This window comes from Bos javanicus, chromosome 17, assembly GCF_032452875.1.
Source record: "Bos javanicus breed banteng chromosome 17, ARS-OSU_banteng_1.0, whole genome shotgun sequence".
In the NCBI taxonomy this organism is placed as follows: Eukaryota; Metazoa; Chordata; class Mammalia; order Artiodactyla; family Bovidae; genus Bos; species Bos javanicus.
The window spans coordinates 40,449,670-40,473,726 of record NC_083884.1 but is presented as its reverse complement, the minus strand read 5'-3'; the positions used below and the strand labels follow the sequence as shown (position 1 = coordinate 40,473,726).

The window sequence follows — 24,057 nt, the reverse complement described above, 5'->3', positions numbered from 1 at the left end:
AAATATGGGGAAGCAGTTGGGGCAAGGGTAATATCTAGAAATACAAAGGTCTAGAGATACAATTTGTAACTCAGATTCAGTTTCAGAAGGTTGGGCCAGGACGGTTTCTTCTCTTGGAAGCCGCACAATCTGTTTAATGCCACGCAGATGATTTCAGGAACCTAAAATGTTTGTTCATAACCTATTCCAACTGTTTAAAATAAACTAGATGTTGAAACAGTATGGTTGAAAATTGGAAGAAAGTCCAGCGTAGTAGGTCGTGCAAATAACAATCCTTCTCTGAATATGGCCTCCATACAGACAGCAAAACATGAACTTATTGAGGGTGAGCGAAAGGGAGGCAGGTAAAAATAAAACCCTAGGACCAGAACTCCAGAGCTGTGGCCGCTGGTTGGCTGACCTTACACTTCTCGACCTGGCCCGGGGGTGGGGGTGGGGGAGGTGGGGGCGGAACACAGCAGGCACAGTGACATCTTAAAGGGCTCTGTCCTAGTGTTTCTGAACCAAGTAAGTCCGACTTGGGTCCGGGGTCTGGAGGTTTACTCTGCCTCATGCCAAGCACACCTGCAAGGGTTTCTGCTTATGTCACAGGATTTGCTGTCTGAGTCTCGCGCAAAAGGCTGATCACCTCTAAATCTGGAGTGTTTGCCTGTCTAGAGGCGGTGTTTAGTCCAGTATTGAACCTGCACGTTTCCACCTCCTTAGTTTCGCGGTCACTTAAGTGTCAGGCGCCTGCTAAACACTGAGGCAGGAGGGAAGGCTTTCCGTGAAGCAAGTCACAAATACACCTAATAACCCCCTAGAGGGCTGATTGCCTCTGCAGCGACTCGGAGCCCAACCCCTGGGTTCAAAACGACTGCCCAGGGCGGCCCAAGCTGTGGCCGGACTTCTGTTCCAGGTCAACTTTCAGCCCCGGCGGCCGAGACCTGGCGGCAGGGGGAGTATGGAGAGGCGAGGGGACGCTGCAGATCCCCCGGGATTCTGAGTGGGATGTGGGTAGGGGGCGCGGCGTAAGCCGGGGAAGGGGTGGGAGTGGGGAGAGGGGAGAGGGGAGTCTGCGCCTTCCGCCCTGGCGCTAAGACTCGTCGCCTCCCCGAGGCCAGGTGGAACGGGGACCCCGCCAGCCCCGCCAGGGCGCTGCCATCCCGGGCCGCCGGGCCGCCCGGCTCACCTGGGCCGCCGAAGGTGCCGCTCACCAGCGAGGGCGCGGCCGGCGGGCCTACCGGCTGGGGGCCCGGGGGCGGGCCCGGGCGCAGGACGCCCGGCCCCCGCCGACGCGGCGCGAGCCCACTGGCCGCAGACCCGTCACTCACTCTTCACCATGGTTGCAGCACAAAGCGACCGGCCCCGGAGGCCGCTTCCTCCCTAAGGAACGGCGGGGCGGCGCGGAGGCGCAGGAGGAGGAAGAGGCGGGGAAGAGGAGGGGAGTCGCTGCTTCCCAAACACTCTCCGGGGGGCTGTGCGCGACGCCCGCCGCCGGGAGTCCGGACCCGGCTGCCAACGGCCCCTTCCCTCCGCGCCCTCAGACCGGGAACAAAGTTGCCGAGAGTCAGGCGGCCGAGGGCGCAGCCGGGGGCGCTCTGGCCGCTCCGCGCGCGCTGATGGGGGGAGGCGGCGGCGGCGGAGCGCACGGCGGCTGCCGGGGCGGCGGCGGCGGCGAGGCGGCCCGAGGGGATGCAGCAGCAGTCGGGGGGCTCGGCGGAGCTCAGTAGACAGAGCTCCGGCGCGGCGGAGACGGAGACCGAGGCGATTCAGCTCCGGAGCGCCCAGACTTGAGCCAGTCCTCAGACGGCGGCCGCGGTGCCGGAGTGCTTTCCGGAGACCCCCAGAGGAGGGGGAGGCCCTGCGCCCGGAGGAGCAGGAGGCCCGCGCGCCCCAGCCTCCCCCCTCACCGCGGCTCGAACTCCCTAAAAATAACTCAGGCCCAAGAGGGCCGGGAGGAGCCGCCGCCGTCCCCGAGAGGAGCCGGGGAGGCGTGTCGATCCAGGGCCCGGAGGGAGCCTTCCAGACCGCGCGGCGCAGAGGAAGCGGAGGAGGCGGAGGAAGCAGGAGCTCCCGGCTGCCGGGCGCCTCGGGGACCCTCGGGCCTCACGCCCCCCGCCCCGCTGCGCGCCCGGGGCCCCGCCGCCCGGTCGCCGCCGCCGCGGTTTGGCTGGTTGGCCCGAGGCGGGCGGGCGGAGCGCGCAGGGCGGAGGCGGCGGCAGCGGCGGCGGCGCTGGGCCGGGAGGAGGCGGCCGAGGGCGCGGAGCGGCCCCGGCCCGGGCCGCGGGGGGAGATGGCGTCCTACGTGGATAACAGCTTCCGCCAGGCGGTGATGAAGAACCCGGCCGAAAGGACCCCCCAGGTGAGACCCGCGTCGGCTGCGCCGTCCCAGCCTCCACCCCTCCCGACGCCGTTTGCCCCGCGCACCCGCGCCTCCCATCAGGTCCCCAACTTCCAGTGGCTTCCCATCTCCAAGCCTTCACCGGGTCCTCCTGGCATTATTTTCCCCTCTCTTGGGTCTTCTTTTCGCTGCCCTCTCGGTGCTGTCCTGCCCCCGCGATTGTCCGGCGGGACAGAGAGGTCTTTCCCGACCGTCCCGTCTTCCCAGCCGCGCGCTGGGCCTGCGAGTCAGCGGGGGTGACCTCTCCTCGGCCGTCCCTCTTGTCCCACCGGCCGCAGTGCTCCCTTCCTCCGCGAGCCTATGGCCCCTTCTGCCTTCAGAGTTCTTGGGTGTTTGCAGAGGTGTTGAGGAAACTTAAAGGGCTCTGCGAAAGACAAATCCGCGGTGGCCTTCTAAAGTGAAACGTTTGAGATGTTTGTATATTTACTGTTTTGCTTTTTTGGGGGGGAAAAAGGATGCCGCTTTCCAAGGAAGGGAGGAAGAAAGTTGGATAGCTAGGTTACTGCTTGTAGTTTCAATTGCAGACTGAACTGCAGATCAGGCATGTTCAAATAGTAATCCCCCCCCCGCCCCCGGGAAGGGCACCCTGCGGATTCTTCTGGTGTTGCACAACCTTGTCAAAATTAGGTAAGTTGGTTAACCTTTATACATTTCGTTTACGTTCAGGCTTATTTTTTTCTGGCTTTAAGTGGAGGAATTGCTGATGGTGTTGGATCTGGTCGTCTCTAGTTGGACTAGAAAGGGGGAAATTTATAAAATGTGGTGGTTTGATTTTTTTTTTTTTGCTTGTAGTTGCTGACTGGATAATGACGCATGCGTTGGGATGGTGACTCCAGGGGATCCTGCTGCCAACCTTCTTAAGACAAATAAGCCCTCCTGATCCTTGGGACCATCAGATATTTAGGATCTAGTGCTTGAAAGAGTGGCTTCGCTTGTTAGGTGTTGGATGCCATCTGTTCACATCCAAATGCTCTCCTCTGCCGTTGACGGTTGTTATTTAATGCGGGGAGAAGAGGATAAAATAGACTCTTCCACCGGCTGCCTTTGGGCAAGGCCCAGGAACGGCACCTGGTACCGTTTTTCATTTTTTTTCTGAGGCAGCCGTCACATCTGGGGAGTGTAGCTAGAGTGCGCATATTTACCAAACATGTGGAAGATGGGTGGTAAATTTTACAAGGAAAATTCAGTTCACACTGTCACCGGAAAGTTCCCGTTCTGAAGGATTACTTTACCAAAAACAAGGACTGTGCTGCTCAGGTCCTGTTGCACTGCCTCTCCTGTGCCTTTTCCACCTACTGTTTGTTTTGTGGTTGGCAATCACTCAGTTTTCTGCATCTGAAACTGTAGGTTCTCAGCCACAGTGTGATGGAAAAGCTAATTTCAGTGAGGTGTTTCAATGCCTTTCAGTGTTTGAGGTGCCAAGTGAAATCACACATGCTGAGAGTATTAGAACTCAGTAAGGTGGTCAGAAAATGATGTCAGAGGCCTTGGGTGGAAATTAGAGAGAGGGAAGTGGTGTGTTTGGTTGGTTGATTAGAATAGCAGTGACTCAATACCTACTATCAGGTGGTGGGGGCGGTAATCGGTCACCAAACAAGGCTGAAAGAGACAGAATGTCCACTGTGACAGTGCGTGGATTGTGCCAAAGAAATGAACTGTTAAACTTTCCTCTTTCCGTGCCAGCTGTGGAGAACAGAGTGAACACCGACCAACATAGAACTTGGCCTGAGTCAGAAGTGGGCCAGTTGCTACTGACACCAACAATGTGCAAACTTCACTGACAGCCTGAAAGCAGCATATTTATCTCCCTCCCCCGCCCCTCCACACACACCTTCACAGAACAAGTCACCCTCAAGAAACTTACCAAACATTTTGAACTTTCGTGAGTGTCCACCCTATTAATTTTAATGCTCAATGCAAACCTCCATGTTTATCATTTTAAAGAGAAAGTAGTTGGTAAGGTGACTGCTTCCCATCTTTACCTGGCTTGTTAAAAAGAATTACTTTTCTTCTAAAAGTTTGAAATTTACTCAGAAGTAAAAAAAAAAACAAAACAACTTTGGTATCAGGTGCCTTTTCTGTTGAGTGCTTTGTGAATGTGAGGACTGGAAGTTTTCCTGCACTCTTCTCATGACTACTTGAGAGTTAGTATTTTGTAATATAAAAGCAAAGTTATTAAACCTATGAACAGGCACACATGGATTTGTTTTGATGTTGTGCTTCCTTCTGTTTCTCAGGATAGATTTATGAAGAGTTTGTATGATTCTTACGACAAGCAAAAGAAAGGCGCTTTAAGAAAAAAGATAGAGGAAAAAAACATATATATATGTTTTGTTACATTCATTTTTTTTTTTATTTAATCCTACCAACCCAGTCTCCTAAAACCCGAGAAGACATACTTTTGTACCAGGTCGGTCAGTTGCCTAGAAGTAATCATGCTGTCACTTGTACAACCTAAAAAGTTAGCTAAGAAGTTAAAGAGGTTTTGGGGGCAGGGAGAACCTCAATGCCAGACACAGGGACTTTGAAAATTACTATGAAATTAGGAAGCTTTTCATAGCCACCTGGGAAATGGAATCCATTTTCCCCATTTATTTAGGTACTTCACTAGAGGGGGGATGGTAAGGAGAAGCAAGCAAAATTGTCACCTGAATTTTTAGCCAGATGTTGCACATTCAGATTTAAGGGGCTGTCACTATTTCTCCTGATATTCTGGGAGGAGGAAAAAAAACTATCTTTAATCCAGTATGTATCCAGTATTGTGTGTCTGGAAAATGGCTAAGTTGTAGTCAATGGGGCACTGTATTCTCACTAACAAACCTTGAAAATAAGGAACACTGCACGTTCTATTGATATTTTTCAGTGCACCTCTTGTTGAAAAAAAGGACTCTTAAGTAATTGCTTTATTAAACTATTTGGGTTTATGTCTTTAATCACTTAAGTGGGAAGCTTGGTCACCTAAGCAATTTAGTGAAGTAAAAGATGTAAATAAATTACAAATAGCTTCGCCCCCAAGGCTTTAAACAATAAAATGAGTTTTCCAAACCATTTTATTAACTTACTGAGTTCAGACCCTTTCAGATTGCTTAGGTAGGGTGTTTAAATGCCTGTTTTTAGTCTTTCAGGTGAAACATCTATTGCAGAGTTGTTTTTTCTGCTTTAAAGATTTAATATGTGTTTTTAGCTAGTTGTAAAAGTTACTTTTAAAAATATTTGTGTTTTAATTTGTGTTAAACCATTTGTGTTAAAATGGTTTGTATTTTAAAAAGTATTTTAAAAAACAGCTCCTGCCTCGCCTCTTCCTAGTTAATAATATTACTTTGTTCTTCACTGATTTTGGGGGGGGAGTGTGTAGCTATACACCTTTTGATTTAGTTGCAAATTCATGAATTTGTCATCAGAGAGCTCATAACAGTGCAAGACTATTTGCAAAAGTCACTTGGTAGAATACCTCTTGAGTGTTAATAAGAGGGTTGAAAAAGTGCCTTTAGCACAGGGAACTTTAAACTGTGCGAATCTGCACAAAAAGAGTTTCTCTGGTGGATGTTTAACTTTCAAATCTAGTGGAAGAATTGTCTATTTTCACATAAAAATTGACACATAAAAATTTCCATTTCTTTTTATCATTGTTTATTAGCAGTCTTATATTTTCATCTGACAACTTATACTTTGATTATATTTTGGCTCGTTTTGGGGCTCTAGTAATAAATAATTTGTCTTAAGTAGTTTTTGTTCATAAAACACAACTGAATGATCTGGGTGCAATTTTGAAAAGCATGTCTCACAAAGTAATGCCTGTTTGGGTACAAGCATTTAGCTCTCATAGCAATGATATTTGAATTTGGAGGTTAAAAAAATGCACATTTATTACTGAAAAGCTAATTTCAGACTGTATTAGCATGTGGCTCTAAACAAGTGAGGACTTAAGTTTGTGGTAAAAATTATTAACATTCTTATGCATTATTGGTGGAAACTTAGTTGCCTTCAAATAACCTTTTAAACATTTAGTAATTAACAGTTCCATAATTAGCTTTGCATCTCTTGGCTGAGATTCAGAATGAATCTAACTGCAGTGCTGTGTGGAGGCTGGTTTAATATAGTCCTTCCCAGACCCTGGGATTTTCATAGACACTCAACCCCACCCCCCTCCCCCCCAAATTAAAAAAAAAAATGAAGAGGACTTCCTGGTTGCCAACTTGGTGCAGTTTTCTTCCTCTCAAGAAAGGATGTAAAATAAAAAAACCCAGCTATAACCTCTTAACACTATAATTTTATGTATGAAAACTCACCAAGTTTTTTTTTTTTTTTTAAGTAATTGAAGAATAGTTGCCTTACAGTGGTCATTTCTGCTGTACAACAAAGTGATTCAGTTCAGTATATATATAACCGTTTTTTGGGGCCGCACTGGGTCTTTGTTGCATAGGCTTTCTCTGGTTGCGGTGCTTGGGCTTCTCACTGTGGCTGCTGCTTTTGTGGAGCACGCGCTCTATGGGTGCGTGGTCTTCAGTGGTTGCAGCACTCAGGTTTAGTCGTTGTGGCGCACAGGTTTAGTTGCTCCTTGGCATGTGGGATCTCCCTGGACCAGGGATGGAACCCATGTCCTTGGCAGGAGGATTCTTAACCACTGGACCACCAGGGAGGTCCCTAGAAGATCTTTAAAACATTCTTTTCCATTATGATTTATCACAGGATATTGAATAAAGTTTTGTACTCTGCAGGACCTCGTTTATCCATTCTATATATAATGGTTTGCATCTGCTAAGGCCAAATGCCCAATCCATTCCCCCAGTTCCCTCCTGTTTGAAACCATAAGTCTGTTCTTTTTTTTTTTTTCCTCTTAATTTTCTGTTGGCCTGAGAAAACTTCATCCAGGTAGATTTGGGGGCAGGGGGGAGTTAAACACAGTAAGGTCTGCCTTTGATGTTTGAAATTTAAGTCATATAATGTCGTATTACATAAAGTAATAGCAGCATTTGCTTCCGACGTAAATGAATTATTTGAAATAAAGATAGAGTAACCTTTTTGAAAAACAGAAAGACTGCCTTCTTGACTCTTCTGAAAAAATTGGTTGTTGTTTGTTTTTAGCTTTGTTTTGTAAGCTTTATAGGTAATGAAAAGGAATTATAATTCCCTCAAAGAACTTTGGTCTAGACTTGTGTAAAGAGATGTGGAAGTGCGGACCCCGGTGATAGTTCCATGATATTGGTATTATATGAGCTGTTCCCTCTCCTGGTAACAGTTTTCTAGAGGTTTAGAATTTCTCAAATATTTAATAAGAGCTAGATAAACTGCAATCAGAACTTATTTGATCCTGTTAACTGCTGGAAGTTCAGTTGACCAACCAGTACTTTCTGGCCCTTGGCAGCTTTCTGTTCTCTAGCTTGTGGTGTGTGTTCATGTAAAAGCTAATCAGAAAAGAGACCCTGAAGAAGAATTAGCCGTTGGTGGTTTATTCTGGGGAGGGCTGATAGTAACTTTCTTAGAAGCCAGCTAGCAATCAGTGGAACTGAAGGGATGCACGATGGTGATTCTGATCTCTCCTGAGTATTCATGCTAGAGTTGAAACTCATTCTTTTTAAAAAATAATTTGTTTTTAGTTTGAGATAATTGTAGATTCACATGCAGTTATAAGAAATAATGCAGAGATCTCATTACAAAAACATTTGTAATGTTTTCCCCATTACAAATATCTTACAAAACTGTAGTGGAATATCACAACAAAGATACTGACAATGATAAAGCCTAGGTGCAGATTCCATTACCACAAGAATTCCTTTTGTTGCCTTTTTATAGGCACGATCACGCCAGCCCTACCTCTGGCAAGGACTAATCTCTTCTCCATTGCTATAATTTTGTCATTTCAAGACTGTCATGTAAGTGGAATCATACACAGATTGACTTTTTGGATTGGCTGTTTTTCAGTTAGCATAATTAAGACATGTTACCTTTTGGCCAAAATGAGTTTAGTTACTATTATCTCTGAGTGGTTTGGGCTGTGTTCTTGAGATACCAAAAGTATTTGGGGATGGGGGCAGCACAAGGTAAGGTGGATTTAAAACAGTAACAGTGAGAAATTGTTAATAAACACAGGTATAAAATAAAGACTGAAGATCATTAGATCTTGGATGAGCAAGAGTTGTGAGAGTACAACACATTTGGGATATTTCAATATATATAGTTTTTTTTCCATAAAAACATTTTTTTCTGTGTATATAATGTAAGTGTAAAGGTAGTCTTACCATCTAGAATATGTCATGAAAAGAAATTACCTGGTTTTCCTCAACTGAAGTGGTGTTTTACAATTCAGAAGGAAGTCTGATGGATGTATTTATACAAAGGAGTTCCAGGGGGACAATTTGAACAACCAAATATGGAATTATACCTCTAGGGGAAAAAATATCCATGAACTCATGCCAACATAAGTAAATTATTAAATAAATAAATAGGGGAGAAGAGACAGCTCTTTGTTACAGTAGGATTCCCCCCCCCCCCCCGCCCCCCAAAAAAGTAGAAGGTGTGCTAGAAGTGGAAAATCACTGGTAGGCAAACCTTACAGTAATAATAGTTACAAACAAGAATCAGATGCCAGAACTAGTGGGTGAGAGTGTGATGACAAATATATATACATCGGATATCAGAATATTTGCTTAGTCTCAAAGTGTCTTCCCCACAAGATCAATTAATTAATTACAAAGGGGAAATCAGTACTTTTAAAGTGAAGAAAATTAGCAGATACCAAATTGACTAGGTGATCAAAGTTATATCACAAGGTGTGTCGACATGATGCACCAAGAAGGGCACATCTGAAGCGGTGTTCTTACTAAAAAGCCCTTCAATTTGAGTGTCATAAAACACTAGGCAAATTCAAATTTTAGGATGCTCTACAAGACAACCTGGAGGAGGAAATGGCAACCCACTCTAGTATTCTTGCCTGGAGAATCCGTTGGACAGGGAAGCCTGGCAGGCTATACAGTCCATGGGGTCACAAAGAGTCGGACACGACTTAGCAACTACACACACGAGATGGCCAGTACCCAGAAGTGTGTTCAAGGATGAAGTGCTGTTGAAGAGCCACAGATTGAAGGAGACCAAGGAAGCATTATAACCAAATGAACTGTGGGATTCTGGGTGAGGTCTCGGACCAGAAAGTAAACACTGGGACAACCGGTGACATTTGAATCGATAGTTTTACTGTGGCAGGTTGGATGAAGAGTGTGTAGGATCTTTGAACTACCTTTTATAAAAAAATAACTTCTTTTAGTGTAAAGCTATGTCAAAATTAAAAGTGAGAGAAAACCAACAACCAGCTTTTGGGGTTGTTGTGACTCTGACAAGAGGCCACCAAATTAAGATATTTAAAAAAAATAATCTTTTTTCCTGAGTTAATCTTAATGAAGAGCTCAGTACCTTTTAGCTAAATATTTTGCGTACATTAGGCCATTAGTGACATGGCTGAATCAATATATTAGAGGAAATTACACACACACATATCCAAGCTTGCAATAAATGGACAAGAAGAGCTAAAATTTATTCACCTTTTTCCCTAAATTTTGTAGATATTCCCATAAAAATGCAGTGTATTTTACCAGTTGTGACGGTTTCATGATCCCAAATGTAAGTGAATTAGAATATTTGGTATATGAAAAAAATGTGCAGGAGATAAAATGTTCCATGCGCATGAGGCAAGTAGAAAAGACGCTGTGGTAGTAGTTTAAGGAAGTCAGTTGAGGTGAAATCAAGTTTGTAGCATCCCCCTCTCTTTCCTCTCCTGTGAACTTAAAGTCTTTAAATTGTTACTTTTGGTAGGAGTGAGGAGGTGGAAGGGAGGGGGAGGGTGGCAGTGGCTGTTGAAGAGGCAGGTCAGAGGCCCTATTACAGCTGGAGCTGATGAGACCTCTGAGCTGCGTGTGCAGCGTTTCATTAAAATCAGTTCAAGACAGAAATACAAATCTTTTTTCCATATATATATATATATATATATTTTATGTATATATATAAATGGAAAATTGAAACACAAAGGCATTGTAATATAATGCCTTTGTATTTCTGTTACAACCTCCCCTCCTCTGCCAGCCACCTACCTTTCTTTCTTGTGGTAAATATTGGAGAATACATGTTGTTTTTTTATACTATGTATTTTTTTTCTGTAACTGAAACTAGTGCTGGAAGATTAGATTAAAAAATATAGGTGCTAACATTTGAGATAACTACAAATAAATTATAAGCTGGGAGATATTTACTATTTTCAATTATAAAGATAAAGCCATTTGTTTTCTATATTTCAATAGGATTTTTTTGTTTGATGTTTTCAGTAACTGCATTTGAGGGCACAACTGAAAAAGAAAAGCTGGCCAGCCTGTGAAGTAACTAAAATCTTACATTAATAAAGTAAAAAATAGTGAAAATATATAGATGTTAACTAGCCCTATTTAACATTTGTCTAGTTGTTCTGTATGTAAGTTAAGTATTTGAAGTCTTCAAGGCAGTAAAGTTTCTGATTTCTTCTGTAAGTGACATTATGCAGTCTTGCAAGCTCCACACTCAAAATTAGAAAATTTTCGGTAAAATTGTTAGAAATGTTCAGCTAGGTTAAATTAGTTACTGTATTAAAACAGTGCTTGGTCAAATTTATACATTTCCAAACAACTAGAGCTGAGTTTTAAAAACTCACGAGTTAAAAAAAAGATTGAAATGCCAGGAATAGAGGTGAAGAAGACTTTGCATTTCAGTTTTTTCTAGTCTTCATTGGTGTCAGATTCCCTTACTTTTGTGGGACTGGAATAAACTGAGGGGCGAGCTTTAGGGCTGGCGTTATCAAGCACTGCCCTGCTCCTTCAGTTGGGAAACCACAGACTTCTCTCCGAGGCAGACAGTGTATGCCGAGACCCACAAGTTCTTCAATCCCAGATGTGAATCTCCAAACCTAAAGTCATCTGAGACTTAAGTTGGAATGGGTGAGAATTCCTATCTTGATTCCATTTTCTCTGGTATGGTTTAAATCTACATCAGTTAGAGGAAGCTCTGTGGGGGTCAGCATGGTAAAATCATTTCACTTTAAAAGTCCTTGTTCCCACTTGACATTTGGTGGGATGGCTGCTTTCCTTTGTAGTTGCACATTTGTGTCTTTAAGTGCATTCACAGTATAGTTATTTTGAGTTTATTGAGTATATTCCCTTCATCTAACCTGATGGCTATGATCCTGAACTTTGGTATCCAGATCACAGACAGCTTTGTGGTCCTGTGGAGGTAACTTCACTTCATGGGGTCTCAGGCTTTTGGATTTCAAGGGCTTTTTAAAAATCATAAAACTCTGGGCTTCTGATATTGATTTGTCATCTATTTATTTTGAGAAATAAGCTTGTTAAAGTGAATTTAAACTCTCTCTCCACTATTCTCATTTCATAAAAGAAAGGACATTCTAGTATCATAAAGACAGAAAGGTTATAATCTCAGAATAAATTGAGCTCTGTTTCACCATTTTCTGTTTTTGTCAAGGATTGTTAAAATTTTGCCACCGATGAGTATGGCGGCTTCCCGGGTGGTGCTAGTGGTAAGTAGCCTGCCAAAGCAGGAGACACAAGAGATGTGGGTTTGATCCTTAGGTTGAGAAGATCCCCTAGAGTAGAAAATGGTAACCCATTCCAGTATTCTTGCCTGGAAAATTCCATGGGCAGAGGAGCCTTCTGGTCGATAGTCCATGGGTTCGCAGAGTCAGACCTGACTGAGCAACTCATATTACCAGCCTTGTATAATTGTATAGATTAAGTATGTTCATGTATTTTTAGTTTTTTTTTTAACAGTCTCTGACTTGAGTGCTTAATATTTGTTGAATTTTAAAATGTTTTATTGTATATTGGAGTATAGCCTATTAGCAATGTTGTGATACTTGGAGGTGGACAGCGAAGAGACTCAGTCATTCATACACATGTATCCATTCTCCCTCAAACTCCCCTCCCATATTATTATTTTTCAGTTGTTGGTGTTTATTTTTCCCTTAGATAATTTTTCATCATTCATGTATCTTACAGTTAACTCACTGAAGTGATCATAACATAAATCTAATTGGTAGAATTGATTCATGGCTTAGATTGTGTTGGCATTGCATGAGTCTGCAGGTTATCAGAAACCACACACACGGAGGCCTAGTGATGGGCTTATCTTTCTCACAAAATAAGAAATCTCAAGTTAGGCAGTTCAGGCCTGATGGAGAAGCTCTAAGATTTCATCAAGGAAACTAGCTCATGCTACTTAGCAAGTGATTTTAGGTTTCAGAGTCCCAGGATGATGGCTGCATCCCAAGCAGGAGAGATGGGAGAAGGTTGAAATTCTTAGCTCTTTTGTTGGTAAGAGTTTGTTATTTTGAAGGGACGTCCTCTCCAGGTGTTTGTCATTGACCAGAGCTGGGTCACATGGCTACTCCTAGTTGCAAAGGAGGCTGGAAATATATTTTGCACTTAAGCCTGTATATTGCAGAAAGGCAGGAAAGAAAGAGGTTAAGATGAATGAGCGCTATGAGCTGATAGTATTTGTCCAACTTACTTTGTGTAGGAAATGGATGATTGTAAAAAGTTTACAGAGTGATTCTCAGGAGACCTCTTTGAAAGTCTTACTTCCAGAGGTCTTACAGTAACATATAGAGCTACATTACTGTAATTGCAATTTTGGAGTCACATAGATATATTTAACTTTTTAGTTCAGTTATTAGATGTATGACTATTAATTTTCTGAAGCACAGTTTCTTATTTGAAAATAGAGGTAAAAATACCAGTGTGTGAACATTATATATAAATATAAATAAAATACTAAATGTGACTTTTAAGTATGTTTTTAAGTGGAAACTATTGATTTATGTAGTGATTTAAAATAAAACATAGGATTATATTTTCTACATTCTTTTCGCATCAGTTGCACTCTTTTAAAATTTTATTTCATTCCTTGTGTGTTCAGTTTTGTGTTCTGATATTTTTGTGTATAGCAGTGCTTTGTTATTTTTCTGGGACTTTTAAGTTTTCAATTTGTCATTCCTCATACAAGCTGAATCATCATCATTTTATAAATATGCAATCATATATAAAATACTTATAAAAGATAGCAGTTTAAATAGTTTTCTGTAACTTGTTGAATTCATACTTATAAACTTATGTTTTTGAGAAAAGTGACTTCATATTGAATGTTATATGAGACTAGTGAAAGTATGTGAAAGTGTTAGTCGCTCACTTGTGTCTGACTCTTTGTGACCCCATGGACTGTAACAAGCAAGACTCCTCTGTCCATGGAATTCTCCAGGCCAGATATTGGAGTGGGTTGCCATTCCCTTCTCCAGGGGATCCTCCTGACCCAGCAATTGAACCCGGGTCTCCCGTATTGCAGGCAGATTCTTTACTGTCTGAGAAGACAGACTTTGATATTAAAACTTTAAGTATGCAGTATGTCTTGCTTTAGAGTAGATGTGATTAGTTATGGGCTTTTAATGATAGCATTCAAGATTTATGTAGATAAACTGCTCTTATGTGTAGTGGGGTCAGTTAAACCATTTGATATCAGAAGCTCACAGCTAGAAATGTTACTTGAAAGAGTCTGGGGTATTTGTTATTTTAAAACAGTCTGTGTTTTTTTGTAAGTTATTTGTTTCTGGGAGGGGGGCTAAGGTCTAAAATATGCCTGAATCTGGAGTATAAGTTAAGACTTTGATTTCATTTAAAATGGATTAATGTGGAAAAAAAATGGATTAATGTGTAAGGTGTCTGTTGGCCTCACTGGAGAGATTGCTTGGCTGGAATTTGCCATGCGTCTTTAAAACTCAGGTCTTGGCACACCCCATAGCACAGAACTGGAGCTAATAAATGCTGTTTAATGACTTGATTTTTTTTTTCCCCTGAGAATTTGAGATACAGCGGAAAATGTAATTATATACTTCTACATTAATAGTGAATTGGGTAAAAGCTGAATAGGAGCAGTAGTTCAGTTTCTGTAACACAGAAGCCCTCCTTTATAGAAACATGTAACTTTGTGGAGCAGAGTTTTTTTTCTTGAGTATCAGGCAGTTGCCTCCCCATAAGTTTAATCACTTTGGTGTTGATATACTGAACTGTCATTTATACTATATTTGATTGTAATTTAACAGAGTGTATAAATTCTTCCTCTGAGCTCCTGTGACATCTTTGTTCTACTTTGCAGTACCTTTTTTTTAAAATTACTTTGAGATTTTTGACTATGGTCAGGGACAGTAGTGTAATGACAGACTTAAATTAGTATTTAGAACCAATTTGCTGATAAAGCATTACTAAGTAGAGATCTCAGCTTTGATCCATTTTATTAGATATGACTATTTGTATAGATTAACTCCTTGGGCTTTCCAGATGTTGCATTGGTAAAGAATCCACCTGCCAATGCAGGAGGTGCCGGTTCGATTCCTGGGTCTGAAAGATAGGGAGTAGAAGAAATAACAACCTACTCTAGTATTCTTGCCTGGAAAATCCCATGGCCAGAAGATCCTGGCATGCTATACTTGCATGAGGTTGCAGAGAGTGACTGAGCACACACACATTAACTTCTTAAGGGGCAGTTTCAGAAATAGATTAAATACCCTGTGCTTAGATCTTTACTTAGTGATTATATATAAAACTTTAGAAAAAAGTAAACTGTACTAACACTCATTCTGGGTAAAATATTTACACATTTGTAGTAAAAGACATCTTAATTAAATACATGTATAGAGTAGAATTTAACTTCATTGATTTCTACTTTTTATCAGTACTTTGTAATTTTTAATTTGTCATGTAATGATCTTTTTTTTTTTTTTTTTGGTCACACTGCCTGACTGGTGGGATCTTAGTTCCCCAACTGGGGATCGGACCTGGGTCCTCAGCAGTGAAAGTACACAGCCCTAACCCCTCGACCACCAGGGAATTCCCATAATGTTCTTCTTTATGGGGAGGGATAGTGTGATTCCGGAGCATGAGTAAGGCATGTAATCCATAGACTGCTTCCCTTACCTGATGATGCCTGCAGGGACCTTGAGGAAAACAGACTTGTCAGTGTTGGTTCTTGACGCTGAGTGGAACCTTAGAATCAGCTATCATTGTACCACAGACGTGGAGGCTTCCAGGGGCCTATGGAGAGTCCTGGAAATCTGGCCTAGCCTCCACCTTTAACTTCCATTAGAAAAGGGAGACTTACCACTAAAAAAAATGCTGCAACTCTCTGATCTAGTTTGGGACTCCTGAGAAAATAAACACCAAGAGTAGTTGTTGAATTTCCCCATGCCACAGGGACAGGGCCAGCACACTGTTGAAAACTTAATCTCCTAGATCAGGACTGAGTAAACTTAGCCCTTGGGCCAAATTCAGCCCATAGCCTGGTTTTGTGTATAACGTTTTATTGGGACCCAGCCAGGCTCATTCTTCCTGTTGTCTGTGGCTGCTTTCATGCTTCAGAGGCTGAGTATGGCCTGCAGAGGCTAAAATACTTACTGTCTGGCTCTACAGAAATTTGTCCTCTGCCTTACAGACTCCTCATTTCTGAGAACTTCCAACTGATTTCAGGGCTCAAGGATTTAATATGTCTTTTATAATTGCAGGTCTGTAATCAAAGAGGTATGTTTACACAAGGGGCTTTCCAAGTGGCTCAGTGGTACAGAATCTGCCTGCCAATGCAGGAGTCGTGGGTTTGATCCCTAAGTCGGGAAGATCCCCTGGAGGAGGGCATGGCAACCACTCCAGTATTCTTACCTGGGAAATCCCATGGACAGAGGAGCCTGGCAGGCTGCAGTCCATGAGGTCACAAAGAGTCTGATGGTGATTGAGCATGCACACATCTTTATACAAAGGGGAGTGAAGTAGAGGCATCTCAACCCAGCCTGCTGCTGCTGCTGCTAAGTCGCTTCAGTCGTGTCTGACTCTGTGCGAGCCCATAGACGGCAGCCCACCAGGCTCCCCTGTCCCTGGGATTCTCCAGGCAAGAGCACTAGATGCACTATTATTTAAATGCAGCGAAAACAAAGCTATTTTCTCAATTTCAATTATTTTCTTCTTTTGAGATGTAGCCAAAAGAGTACTGGGACTTTTAGTCATTCTAATAAAGTGTCTCCTGGTGTTCTTTACAAATACAATCTGAAAGGAGAAAAGAAATTTTATTATATAGTAACATTATTAACATAACAGTTCATAAAATGTCTTAAAGGCACTGGGTGTAATATGTGTTATTATTGTTCATCTGCTGATGTTTACCCAATATGTTTTTTTTTTTTTTCCTGAGTCTTACAGTTTTGCTCCCAGGAAGGACATATTTTTGTATAGGTTAATTCATCAGTTTTTCAGCCTGACTTTATTTAAACTGTGTTGTCTTTCTCTCAGTTTTCAAGAAATCTAGAGTTAGGTGAGAAGTTTTAAGAAAAATCCTCTTCCTGAATTAGGCTTTCATTAATGAAACAAAACTGAATTATATAAGCCCATCAGATATACCAGCCCCTGTTGGCACCAGCTGGGTGCTCTGCTTAATAACTCTGTGTTGTACTCAAAGATGCTTTTATTTCCATTGTGTTTGCAATCAAGAATGATTGTACTACTACCTTTAGCTTTTGAAAAATGATTGTAGGCATACTATCTAAACCTTTAAATTGGATTCAGAGATAAAACTCTTTGCTTTTTATTATATTGTTTACCTTTCTCTGTCTTGCACCCAAACAGGAACTTGCTTGAGTTGATCTTTCCTTTTCACAGTGGCTGCAGAATTGTCCTCAGTAGCTGTTACTTCTTGGCAATCACAAAAATAACTTAATTAATTAACAGATGATAACTTGTACGGGTATGGTAATTAGTTATATTGATGTGAGTAAAGAAAAGAGGCTATTTCAATGAGGCTTCTGGGGTTAGAAATGAAATTACTTTCTTGAGAAGATGTGCTTTCATTATGGTTTAGGAGAGAGACACTAAGGTCTCTAAAATTGCAACAGTCTTGCCAGTGTTCAGTGAAACTTTGTAGAAAATGTTAATGGAAATCTTATTACAATGTATTCAGTTTCAGACCTCCTCTCTCCTAGTAGAAACATTCCTAGTATTTAAGCTGCTTCCTTACTTCATCCTTAGAGGATAATCAGTTTTCATACTGTCAGTTGCCTCCTCAGTTGTCTAGGAAAAGTCTTCCAGAAGACTAGAATTAATGTAGTCTTCTGGAAAGGATTAAAAACTATTTAATTTAAAACTTCAGGGATATTGTACGGAATTTTGAACATTTTTGCTTGTGATTTTTTTTTTTTTTTAAGGAAGGGAGTAAATGTTACACATTTTGAGCCAATTTTTAGGAAGACAGTATTTACCTTCAAATTGGTTGGAGGAAAATACAGACTAGCACAGGGGAAAGAAGAAAGAAACTAGCATCTCCTGGAAATCTTTGAAAGTCTGGTGAAAAGAAAACCATACTTCTCATCAAACTGGATGAGATTTTTTAGAATTAAGAAAGATCTCCCCCATAACTTAAAGTCTAGCCTTTTGTATTTGTTGTTATTCAGTCACTCAGTCGTGCCTGACTCTTTGCGACCCCATGTTGCAGAACACGCCAGGCTTCCCTGTCCTTCACTATCTCCTGCAGTTTGTGCAAACTTGTTCATTGAGTGGGTGATGACATTCAACCATCTCATCCTCTGTCTTCCCCTTTTGTATATCTTACAGTTTTCTTTATATTTGAAATAGGTTGTGACTTTTTTTTTTTTGTAAAATATCATTTACTCTCTCTTGTCCAAGGTTTAGACAAGAAAAAAAAAAAGTGGCCAATCTCGATCATCTCTTTCAGAAGGTTATAAGGATTTCTCATAATTTTCTTAATTTATTAGGCAAATATTCCCCTTTGCTGATAGTGAAAATGAGCAAGTTAAATATGTTTATGGGAACCCATGCTGGTCCTCCCTGCTCTGCTTTTAGGCTAGGTTGTAATTTACACTTTCCTTCATTTTTACTCTTCTCAGTTGATTGTAAGATCAATAGTACAAGAAAAGAAACACTGCTGTGGACCTGTTTATTTAGGGTGGTATTTCAGAGAGAGAACTCCAAAGGCCTTATTTCTTGACAAGTAGAAGCCATTCCTGTGGATGGTAATTTTCAAGAATGATACTTGTAACCACAAAGAACAATAGTCTTGCATTATCTTCTGGGTAAACTGCTCCTATGTTCGAACTGATTTAGTAAAAAGCTAACCATGGAGTTTGGGAAGGAAAACATCTATTTATTTTCCTTCCTGATTCTTCCTTTCATTCTCACTGCTGTCATCCTCAGGTCTTTGTCTGCGTGCCACAAGCAAAGGGACCCTTTTTACCCAGGGTCCCTTCATTCCTTGCTGTTCTTCCCTCAGACCTGTCCTGGGCGTTTAAAAAGGACTAACTTAAATGTTTCCTCCTCTATGAAGCTTTTTCTAGTCACTTGAGCTGGACGTTGAATCTTTCTTGGTGAAAATTTTTATTGTTTTAACTTGCGCCTCTCAGTAAGGCATTTATTGTCTGGTAATATTCTGAGTAATATTCTATAGTGTATATAGTGTGTGCACACACACACACTTTATCTGTTCACCCCTTGGTAGACATTGAGGGTGTTTCCACATCTTGGCTATTGTATTGTAAATAATGCTAACTGAACATAGGGGTACATGTGTCTTTTCAAATTACTGTTTTCATATCCTCTGGATAAATACCCAGCGAATAGCTGTAACATATGCCAGTTCTGTTCTTAATTTTTCCATTAATCTCTGTATTGTTCTCCGCAGTGGCTATAGCAGTCTACATTCCCATCAACGGTGCACAAGGGCTCCCTTTTCTCCACACACCTGGTATTAATAAGACCTGTTGCTTGTTATCTTCTTGCTAATAGCCATTTTGACCCATGGGAGGTGATATCTCATCGTGGTTTTGACTACAATTCTCTAATAATTGCTCATGTTGAGCATCTTTTTATTTACCTATTGGCCATGTCTTTGTCTTTTTTTTGGAAAAATGTCCATTCAGTCCTTTGCTTATTTTTTAATTGGACCTTGTGTTTTGAAATGTTGAGTTGTACGAGTTCTTTGTATATTTTGAATTGTATATTCTGGATTTTACCAAAATATCTGGATTTTACCAAAATATTTGGATATGACCCTTTGTCATATTTATGATTTGTAAATACCTTTCCTCTTTCAGTAGGTTTCCTTTTCACTTTGTTGATGATTTCCTTCATGGTAGAAGGTTTTAGTTTGATGTAGTCCCATTTTAATTTTCAAATTGTGTGGCATGTGGAACTTCCCGAGCAGGGGGACAAGGAATCTAACCTGGACCCAGTGGAAACATGGAGTCTTAAACACTGGATCACCAGGGAAATCTAAGTCTCATTTTTAATTTTTTGCTTTTGTTTCCCTTGCCTTAGGAGTCAAATCCAAAAACATAGCTAAGACCAATGTCAGGAAGGTTGTCGCCTGTGTTTCCTTCTAGAAATTTATGCTTTTTAGGTCTTACATTCCAGCCTTTAATCTATTTTTAGTTAATTTTTGTGTGGGGACATATAATTGGTCTCTTTTCATTCTTTGGCATATAGTTGTCCAGCTTTCCCAACACCAGTTTTGAGGAGACTGTCTTTTCTTCGTTGTGTGTTCTTGGCTCCTTTGTTGTAAGTTAATTGTCCATGTATATATGCTTTTATTTTTGTGCTCTTATTCTGTTTCATTGATCTGTGTGTCTGTTTTTATACCAGGGCCATATTATTTTGACAACTGTAGCTTTGTAATATAATTTGAAATCAGACAATGTGATACCTCCACATTTGTTATTCTTTCTGAATATAGCTTTGGCTAGTTGGGCTCTATTGTGGTTCCATATAAATATTTATTCTAGTTCTATGAAAGATGTCATTGGAATTTTGATACGGATTGCATTGAGTTTGTGGATTGTTTTGGGTAATATGATCGTTTTAACAATATTAATTCTTTCAATCCATGAGTGTGGAATATGTTTTCTTTTTTTTTCTAATTTTTTTAACCCCCCCCTTTTTTAACCCCCCCTTTTTTTTAATCCTCCCCCAAATATGTTTTCATTTTATTGGTGTGTTCAGTTTCTTTCATCTTACAGTTTTTAGTGTACCTTATCTCTTATTTTAAACTGCAAAAAATTCCTTGAAGGTGAATCTATCTTATAGACATTTGTGTTTCCATGGTGTTTTATAATACCTGAGCGTTTCATAAATACTTAAACTATGAAGTGTGCATCAGACATTTCCATGTAATTCAATAAGCAGTACTGACAGGGCACGACCCAATTTGGTATAATTTTAAAATTTAACTCCTGGGAGATTATTTTTTGCTATTTGAGTATAACATAATTTAGGCTTGTTATTATTTTAAGACAGCCACAATTAACTCAGAATTGCTTGGATAGGTGATGTGATTCAAATTTTACTTAGCTGCCATGACTTTGGTCAGTCACATAAGTAAGTCAAAAATAGAAGCCTGAAACTCTAGGCATGATCTTATGAATTTCTAAGCCCTGGACTTCAGTTTTTTGCCTTGGATTTTATTCGAGGGGTGTATACATTTGCTTTTACTGGATTCTGAACTTTTTGTTTTATACATCTACTTTGTAAGCCTTTGTAAGTCAGATCGACAGTATTTTAAATTGTATAACTAATCTCTTGTAAGATCCAAGAGAAACAGTATTTGTAATGCCTTAGCTTCTTTTATATTGATGTTGCTTTAATGATGTCACTCATTTTGGGGTCTGTAATGAGGAAAAGTAGGTGAGAGAGAGGGGCTGGTGTGGTACTCTCTGTTCTCTGAGTGACTTTGGCAGCTTTCCTTGGACCTCAGCTTTCTGGTCTTTAAAACAGTACACTGTTTTCGAGGGTATCTGTTAAGGGTTAAATGAACATAATGTATGAGAAAGTACTTCTCAAAGGGAAAAGTCTATACAGTAATGTAAGACATTACAATCACTGACACAATGAAAGTATTAGTGCCAGTAGAAATTGTGAGTCATTTTAAAAGATAAGAGACTATTTGGCTATACAAATAATACTATTTGGCTAGTAGTATTTATAGAAATATGCCTCTTTTCAGTGTGAGTGAGTCAGTAAGACCATGTTTTCAAATTACTTCTTTATTTGGTTGTCCAGATTAATACTTATCTGGATCATTTTAGAATTATAGGCTTCATGTTGAGCTTTCTAAAGAGCTTTCTTTGTAAAGCACTTTCAGACTTCAAAGAACCATTGTGTAAGAACTCATCTACACCAATATATCTTGAGTAGTTTTGATTATTTTATGTTGAATAGAAAAGCTGAACCAAAAATTTTTTCACTTTCAAAAGTACTCAAGTGGCAAAGTCTTTCCATATGTGTAACATGTACATGTATTCTCTTCTAAGAGTGTTTATTGGAATACATATTTTTGAAATAAAAGCTTTATATTTGTGTGCTGTGAATAGATATGATTTTCTGTTCTTTTCTGATTATTGAAATCTGTCATCATTCTGTACTTACATTTGAATGTTCTGTGAACTTAGAGATTTAGCCAAAACTTGCAGAAGAGTGTTAATAAGTATAAGAATGTGGAATAGAAATTTCATGACTATTTTTGAAGAATTTGAAAAGGAATTGAAATTACCTTCATAATATAAACGTTCACTATTAAAAGGTACAACAGTAAATGAATCTTTATGCTTCTAATTATCTTTTATTGAGTTACTTTTGTAGTGCTGCCCCTTTGAAAGTTCAAGTCTCCATTAGTATAATAATACATAATACTTAGAGTTGTGTTGTTTGCTCTTCATTTATACTTAGGGAGAACGCAACTTAGAAGAACTGAGGGACGATACAGAAAAGCAATAGACATTTATTAAGTCTTCACTATGTGTCAGAAAGTCAGCTAGGTTTTTTCCCCTCATTTTTGAGTTGTTCAGTTCAGTCGCTCAGTCGTGTCTGACTCTTTGTGACCCCATGAATCACAGCACACCAGGCCTCCCTGTCCATCACCAACTCCCAGAGTTCACTCAGACTCACGTCCATCGAGTCAGTGATGCCTTTGTCATCCTCTGTCATCCCCTTTTCCTCCTGCCCTCAATCCCTCCCAGCATCAGAGTCTTTTCCAATGAGTCAACTCTTCGCATGAGGTGGCCAAAGTACTGGAGTTTCAGCTTTAACATCATTCCTTCCAAAGAACACCCAGGACTGATGTCCTTTAGGATGGACTGGTTGGATCTCCTTGCAGTCCAAGGGACTCTCAGGAGTCTTCTCCAACACCACAGTTCAAAAGCATTTTTAGTTTTTGCTGCTGCTGCTGCTGGTAAGTCGCCTCAGTTGTGTCCGACTGTGTGACCCCATAGAGGGCAGCCCACTAGACTCCTCTGTCCTGGGATTCTCCAGGCAAGAATACTGGAGTGGGTTGCCATTTCCTTCTCCAGTGCATGAAAGTGAAAAGTGAAAGTGAAGTCGCTCAGGCATGCCTGGCTCTTAGCGACCCCATGGACTGGAGCCTATCAGGCTCCTCCATCCATGGGATTTTACATCAACCCAATTAAGCAGGAGATGCGGCTCTTAACTTACCAGTGAAGAAGCAACTGAGATAGAGAAGTTAACTCTTTTTCTTAAGGAGACAAAACTGTCTGATCTCAAAGTCCACACTTTTTCCACTCTACCAGACTCCTTCTGAAATAAAATTGAGTGTCAATATCTGGACTGTTGTAGTAAGGACTGTTACAGAGTGAAGTTCCAATTTGCTTAAGGTCTTTCTCTTTATTTGCCCATTTCTTTTTATATAAAATGTTTCACTAGGTTACTTGTACTTCAGAGATGAGCTTCAGCTCTAAAATCTCATTTTACTGAAATTTTGGGATTTCCCTGGTGGTCCAGTGGTTAAGACTGTGTGCTTCCACTGCAGGAGACCTGGGTTTGATCCATGGGTGGAAAACTTAAGATTCTGCAAGCCACACAGTGTGGTCAAATAAATAATTGTATTAAAATTTTAATTTTTAAAATAATTGGAGTTAGTAGAGTAGGACTGGAAGGTCTATTTTTAACTTAGGTCCAGGTACTTAGCCAATAGATAAGTCTCAGTAAGTATTAGATATTGTTATATTAACTCTGTCTTTTAAGTAGCTTGTCTTAGTCATTAGGTTTATCTGAAAAAATGCAGAGTTTTACATGATGGTTTTAGTAGCATCTAATATTTCTTGACAGTTTTGTCACTGGATACTGTTTTAAGGATGTAAAGTGTTAGTTGCTCAGTCATGTCTAACTCTTAGCGACACCATGGACTGTAACCCGCTCGGCTCCTCTGTCCATGGAATTCTCCAGGCAAGAACAGTGCCTGGAGAATACTGCCTTAGGGTTGTCATTTACTTCTCCAGGGGATCTTCCTGACCCAGGGATCAAACCCAGGTCTCCTGCATTGCAGGCGGATTCTTTACCATTTGATCCACCAGGGAAGCCCTAAGGATGTAAATGTGTTATTCTTTTTCCTCCTTTTCAGTACTTTGTTTTATCCAGTGACATAGTAACATGATAAATATATTATCTTGGTATCTTCTTCTGATTAGTTGTTATTGGTTTTTGTTTCCTTTTTTATTTTTAATAACTATATTAAGGATTTTTGTCAGTTGAAGAGAATGGAAGTGATGATTACAATTAGAATTCTTTGATCTTTGGTTTGGGCTAGCTTGATGCCTT

General features: G+C 40.7%; 1 protein-coding gene and 1 long non-coding RNA gene across 19 annotated transcripts in view; both read left to right on the top strand.

Annotated features, from left to right (window-relative positions):
- Window positions 1-1,794: 1,794 nt before the first annotated feature.
- Window positions 1,795-24,057, top strand: part of RAPGEF2 (Rap guanine nucleotide exchange factor 2) — a 272,594-nt gene continuing 250,331 nt past the window's right edge. For all 18 annotated transcript variants that reach the window (XM_061384286.1, XM_061384291.1, XM_061384281.1 and 15 more), the window contains exon 1: window positions 1,795-2,344. In XM_061384286.1, coding sequence (XP_061240270.1) covers window positions 2,276-2,344 — 69 coding nt within the window. In that variant the 5' untranslated portion in view covers window positions 1,795-2,275. The remainder of the gene's footprint in view (window positions 2,345-24,057) is intronic.
- LOC133228663 (uncharacterized) lies at window positions 2,626-23,831 on the top strand. The gene is made up of 2 exons (XR_009730325.1): window positions 2,626-3,454; window positions 4,067-23,831. It is a non-coding gene; the product is annotated as an uncharacterized LOC133228663 (long non-coding RNA).